This window comes from Grammomys surdaster, unplaced genomic scaffold (assembly GCF_004785775.1).
Source record: "Grammomys surdaster isolate TR1022 unplaced genomic scaffold, NIH_TR_1.0 126071, whole genome shotgun sequence".
NCBI lineage: Eukaryota > Metazoa > Chordata > Mammalia > Rodentia > Muridae > Grammomys > Grammomys surdaster.
Window position 1 is genome coordinate 2190238 of NW_021620880.1, and position 6751 is coordinate 2196988.

General features: G+C 40.1%; 1 protein-coding gene across 2 annotated transcripts in view; it reads right to left on the minus strand.

Moving 5' to 3' along the window:
• Window positions 1-432: 432 nt before the first annotated feature.
• The window catches only part of Pifo (primary cilia formation), a 15153-nt gene continuing 8834 nt past the window's right edge, over window positions 433-6751 (minus strand). The window contains exons 1-6 of one of the 2 annotated variants that reach the window (XM_028755675.1): window positions 5071-5237; window positions 4841-4986; window positions 4162-4260; window positions 3366-3496; window positions 1905-2022; window positions 433-674 (exon numbers count right to left, since the gene is read on the minus strand). In XM_028755675.1, the coding sequence (XP_028611508.1) occupies window positions 606-674; window positions 1905-2022; window positions 3366-3496; window positions 4162-4260; window positions 4841-4986; window positions 5071-5131 (624 nt within the window). In that variant the 5' untranslated portion in view covers window positions 5132-5237 and the 3' untranslated portion in view covers window positions 433-605. Of the gene's footprint in view, window positions 675-1904; window positions 2023-3365; window positions 3497-4161; window positions 4261-4840; window positions 4987-5070; window positions 5238-6751 lie in introns of those variants that run through there. The other variant, XM_028755673.1, reaches the window with a different exon arrangement.

The following is a 6751-nucleotide window of genomic DNA, read 5'->3' on the forward strand; positions in this document are numbered from 1 at the left end:
GGTTTGGTATATATTGATTTCTAGTATTCCCAATGCTTGTCACTTGCCTGTCATTAAGTGGGAATTCAGTACACAGGCTAAACAAGTGATGTCACTGGTAACAGGACTTTTGGGTTCTTTGAATGTTATGTCAGTCTAAGAAAGAACAGAACCTGGAAATTTCCATTCTCTACCAAAGAACTCATAAGCTTGGGAGAACTCCCCAACATAATTTAAATATTTTCTATATTTTGTAAGCTCAAATGCTATCTAAGTCCTTGATATACAGGGGCTAAGATCTACCTAGTGACAAGGTTAGTTGTAGAACATTCAAGACGGATGCCAGAGAATTAGAAGTAGTAGTCAAGAATCCCTGAGCATTTCTCAAAAGTAAAACCACCTGGTTAGACTCCCAACAGGAACCATTAGACCACAAACAAAGAGACAGAGTAGGAACATTCTGGACCAGCCTTTATGTATTTGGAAGGTGACTATGAGACCCTTGTCCCTCCCTGGACACCAAATGAACAGACAAGAGGGCCCAGGAACACAGAAATACAAGAGCAATTATGTCCTCAATTCTGGAGACTGCAATCAGGAGAGAACGTGAAGACAGTGCCCACTTCTCATTTGTAATACAGGCTAAAGTAGGCCACACGGTTCCGATGTTTTCTAAAATCCTTGTCTGTGGACAGCTGCAATAAAGAACATTGTCTAGCTTAGTATCCCAGTGAGAATCCTCTCCTTCTGATCTTCCTGTCTACACGAAATGAAACTTTCACAGTGGCCTAAGTAAGGCCAGACCCAATCATAACTGAGGTGTAGTGATTCAACATTTGTGAACTGAGAACATTATACTCTGGTGTTCATCGTGCTAGGAATTAGTGGCTATGAGGAAAATTTTCAGTATTTGATCAGCATCTTGAAGGCAAGGATTGTATGTTTAACTATGTTACTCATAGGTCCTAACATGCATATCTACATATTAAGCATATAACAAATATTTGTGGATATAATCATCAATTCTTCTAGGAAAAAACCATAAATCTATGATGGCAAACCCATACTAGCTATATATTTTTATGTACTGTATTAAACGATTTTCCATATATTTCAGTTTTTAACCTTTACAACAATGCCAGATAAATTGCATTATTAAATCAATTTTGAAGATAAAAATTGACGCGCAGAAAACCCCTAAAGACAATATAGAAACCCAAGACAGAACTCTTGTTTGAAGACAGGTAATACTTTCCATGTTCTTGCCCAGAATGCTCTCCATGTCTGCAGTGATCTGTTTCACATGTGATATATCAGAAAGAGCAGTGGATCAGGAGTTATAAATATAAATTGCAGCTGCCCAGTCACCTAATCATTACTATTCTCAGAATCTTCCTATGTTTTATAGGATATTTTTTCCTTGTTTACTTTAAGGGATTATCAGGAGCAGTTATTCCCTTATCTCAGGAACAAATAAAATATGATATTTTATTTATTTATTTATTTTTTCTTTTTTAAGATTTATTTATTTATCATATATGAATACACTGTAGCTGTCTTCAGACACACCAGAAGCACCAGAAGAGGGCATCAGATCTCATTACAGATGGTTGTGAGCCACCATGTGGTTGCTGGGATTTGAACTCAGGACCTCTGGAAGTGCAGTCAGCGCTCTTAACCACTGAGCCATCTCTCCAGCCCATATGATATTTTATTAATCATAATTATCTATAAAATGTTAATACAGATGTATAACTCCAAAAAGATACACACACACACACACACACACACACACGCGCGCGCGCGCTATAACTTCAGGGGATCATGAACTTTCTAAATTTCACTTACAGTCTTCTGGTTAAGAATAAATGATGTATAGCATGTAGTACTAGACAGAGCAGTGTTTTAAAGGCTAGTCTTATTACCTCAGCCTTTAGAGTCCTTTTCTCTAGACATGGGACCTGAGACCAGTCTGGAGATCCAAATTTCATTGGCCATGTAACTTTTGGGATTGACTTCCTCTCTGGATTGTATGTGCCAGGGCTAGAAATAAATAGAAATAAAGACAGATATCATGGTTGATGACTGAATAAAACATCTTACCAGTCTTTGGGAAAAGAGGACTAACCTTTCAATGTCAGGCAAACATGAGCATCATTTCCCTGTTATTATATTTCTAATTAGGTTGCCAGTGTTAAAGACAACCAGCCTCAACATCCAAGCAGGGTAAAGATAGACTCTAGTTTAAGAATATTTCTGTAACTCAGTGTCCTCAGCCGACAGACCAGAGGATACCAGAAGAGTGAGTCATCAGAGACCCACAGTGATGATAGATTAGTGTTGCCTAAGACTGGAAGCTTGTGAAAGATATTCATCGACAACCTACCTACAATCTAGGGAGAGTGAAGCAGAACCAGTGGCTTTTCTTGACAATGGGATTAGTTTTGAATTGCCTTTGCCTGTAATGCTCTTACAGACTCTATTGTGAGGGATAGTTTAGAGGAAGATACAGAATCAAGGTTAACACTTTAACTTCCTTTACACAAGCTTGAAAAAGTTACTTGTACTCTCTGAACCTTGGATTTCTCATCAGTCAAGGAAAGACTTTGACTATTTCCCTTGCAGCTATATATATTGAATGGGTTCATATACATCTAGACTAAACCCCACTGGTTTACAAGGTTTCAATACTCTAGCCTGCCCTTCTGTTCATATTTCCTTCTTTCTCACTATATCTTAGCCATGATAATGTCTTTCCCTTTTCTATCTCATCAAATTCCTTCCCAGTTTACAGTTTTTGCACTTGAGGTGTGCTGTCTTCACACTTTAATCTATTTGCTTAGGTCTCAGGTTGAATAGTACTTGTTGAGTGTTTTCCTTAACAACCTCAGATAAAGTAGCCTCCAGCTCATTACTCTAGATCCTGTTCTAATGCCTCCACAGGATAACACCAGCTTACTACAAGTTCAGGTATGAGCATTGTAGAGCTTATGCTACTGTCCTGAGGTAGCTGTCACCTGGCCTACTTCACTCCTGGAACTATTGCAGTTTGACTAGTAAATTATATGGTTAGTAGTCTTACTATTGTTGATATTTTCTTGAGTATTTATGTCTGATTTTGTTAGTTCCAATATGTAATCTCCAAGAGATCAGGATCCCTGTTTGATGGGTATATTGAATGATTTGTGGATGCTACAAAACCGCCTGATACATCAGCAAATATTTATTGAATTAATAACTGATTCTACAGTTAAACAGTACCAGAGATCTGGAAAGTTAGGGATCAAATCTTTAAAGATTTAGCTGGGAAAGTCTGAATATAATTCCTGTTTTATATAATTCTTTTCCTAATTCTGTTCGAAATGCACATTAAGCAGTAGACATACCCAGGGTAAGAATCACACTTTTCTTCACTCTTAAATCGAGGCATCAAGACATTAAATGGAGCAAAGCTTTTTATGTGTTTTTCACCCAAAGTATCAACTTTCTGATACATTCCTGGGTATGGTGTCACATCCTGTAAGCACAAAAAGATTAGTGGATTAGATATAGGTATATCTAATAAGATATAATCTATGTCTCGATAAGACAAAATTTAACACAAATCATTTAAGGTAAACAAAACAGAATCATTTTTATCCTGTTTATAAATCAGCGACAGGTCAGTGTGCCAAAGATGTAGAAATAGGCCCATGTAGGCAAAAACTTAGTATGGAGGTGGTGTAGCTATACGACAATATACAACACACAGAAATGAACTTAGTATGGGTAAAGAATCACCATAAGTTGGCACAGTCTACCACTGGGAGAATTTTATAGTTAGTATCTCCAGTCATTGACTGTCCATGTTAAAACCCAACAAGAGAGTAGGATCTTATTTAGCCTGGGGCTATAGCTCAGTGGACGCACATTTGCCTGGTGCAGTCTGAGAAAGACAAGGATTTTTTTTCATAATTGGACTTGAAATCTAACCAGGCACATATTCCACAAAGTGAAAAAGTTGGAATTTGCCCTTTAACTGACAAGATAATGTGATGTATATAAACATAGGTTCTATATTTTAACTTTGGGTTATCATTAAAGCCTTGCCTTGGGCCCATTTCTTTAGTGAAGTGCTTTTCTCCCCCCCCACACCCCAAATCTACCTGTGTACAGTGCTAATGCCTCAACATAGAACATTACCTTGCTGATTGATTTAAATCTCACAGCTGTTCTGGCTCCAATAGCATAGCCTTTTGTACTGGTTGGGACTTTCGATAGATTATATGCCAAACCATTCCACTTCCGGTGGAAGGAAAAGAGGGAAGGAGGGGAGGAGAAAGAAGAAAAACATCAGTAACACAGTCATAGAATGGCCTTCAAAGTGGAGTGAATATAGAATGTGTAAACTTCCCTGCAAGACATTGCCCTCTCCCTATGTCTTGATTCCTTTATAGTCAAAAGCATAGAGTTAAACAAACAACACAAGTAACTTTGCAAAGAGGCTTGGCTGGATAGACAAACAAATGAATTTTTGTGAGTCCCAATGACTTCCATCTTCAGAGCTTCCAATAACTGAATTTACTTTTATGGAAGAGTCAGCCTGAGGACTGTACTAAGCAGAAGAAAACTGACATCAGTTCAAGAGGGTGCCGAAAGTGAAGATGGAGAAGGATTATATGAAGACAAGGCTTGCGTTTAGTGGGGGATGGAAAGTGGTGAACTATGGTCGTTTACACATCGACTCTACAGCTGGTTGCTACTTTTCATAATGGGACCCAGAAATTAAAGTTACACATAGAGTAGTTTTTCTCCCAAAACACCTATGTATCCTGCTGTAGACAGGAAACTGAGACCCATTCAAGGGGAAGTGAATACTCACATCTGTTGCTGCTGCATAACACCCAGGGCCTGTATGGGGCATTCCCCTAAGAGGGAGATACATGTTCCCCAGCCAGGTTGGGGGATGGTAGTGAGGAAAGATTTTCCTCGCTTGACGTGTTCCAAAGGAGTAATTATTCACCTTCCCTAAAGATCAAGAGAAGAAACTCCAGGTGAGCATGTGAGTGGAGGAAAGCACAGGGGCAGATGGACCATGCTGCCAACTCTTACATTGTAAAGCAGGTGTAACTCCACGGAGCGGGGGAGCAAGCGGTACTTCCTCCGTGTTCATCTCGCCTGCTCTTCTTACCCTTCTGCTGTCTGCTCTGTAGTCCTCTGCTACTCTCCTCACCTATTCTGCTGAAGCACATCCTGCAGGGTGCTAGGATTAGCTGTGTACAGCGTTGCCAAGGGAACGGAGCCGCGGAGAGTCAGAGCAGAGCAAAAGGCCCTGAGCGCCTGCGCAGCAGGTTGCCCAGGACACCGGTCAAGTTAGATCTAGGCTCTGAGGTTCTTAATTTAGAGGGCGGTGCCTGCTATGCACCAGGTGGAAGAGCTACGTGGGTGAGTGTGGCAAATGCTTTGGAAATGTCCACCAGGAATACACTACTGTAAAGGTAGGGCTATGGGGCTCAGATCACCCTAGGTTGACAAGCGAGGAAGATGTGCCTCTGAACAATGCTTAGAGAAGAGGATGGTGGCACAGGGTGGGTGCTGAGGTTGAGCTGACAGCCAGGACCCCATCAGGTCCATTTTAGACCCATTTTTCTTTTTTCCTTTCCTAAGTCTCAGTATCCTCATAATTCTATTGACAGGTTTGTGGAGCATTTTAAGGGTGTGGAAGCAAAACCATACAGTGTCTACTTCCTAGCAGTTGGTAGTGTGAAAAATTTTCATCACATATATAACAGCCAACTAACCTCTTAACTTTTTCATCCTAATGGATATCCTGGGCAGAAACAAGACTTATTTTTTTCACTGGATTTTAGAGTAGTTTTATGAGTTGTCCAGGTATAGTAGGTAACAAGGCGCACTGTCTGGTCCATGCTGCTGTTTGTCACTTGAAAGATGGTCCTGCAGTCTACATGCACTTTATATTAGCACTTTCTTCAGAGATAATTTTACAAATTGTTTTGTTTTAAAGATTCATTTATTTTATGTGGTGTGTGTGTGTGTGTGTGGTGTGTGTGTACATGTGCATACACGAGTGTACATATACACATGTACATAAACAGTTCAGTTGTATGTATGTCTGTCACTTGCAAGCAGGTGGGTGAGGAAAGCCAGAAGAAGGTGTTGGATCTCCTGGAATTTGTGAGCACTGGGAACCCAACTTGGGTCTTCTGTAAAAGGAGAAATTTCTGTTAGCCACTATGCTATCTCTCCAACCCGCTTTTACAGATTAAATGGAAGGTTTTTTTTTTGGGGGGGGGGCTCTGTACAGGCCTTTAATTCTAGCTACTCAGGAAGCTGAGGCAGGAGGATCACAGGTTACAGGACTTCTTGAGCTACAAAGTGAGTTCAATCTGGGTAACTGAATGAGACCTACCTCAAAACGAAAACTGGAGAGAGGGCTGGTGATGTTGCTTAGAAGTACAGATTGTCTAGAATGAATGAGGCCCTGGGTTCATTTCACAGAATTACAAAATAAATAAGATGATACTATTTTGGAAATGTGCAAGAAGTGGTGGTATACTCCCATAACCCCAGCACAAGATGGTTGGAGGTAAGACGACTGGAATTCAAGGGCATGCTTAGCTACAAAGTGAGTTTGAGGCCAGCCTGGGTTATATGGGTTCCTGTTTCAAAGGAAAAACTTATAAAACTATCTTATCTTAACTATCCATCCATCCATCCATCCATCCATCCATCCATCCATCCATCTACCTATCTATCCATCTATCCATCCATC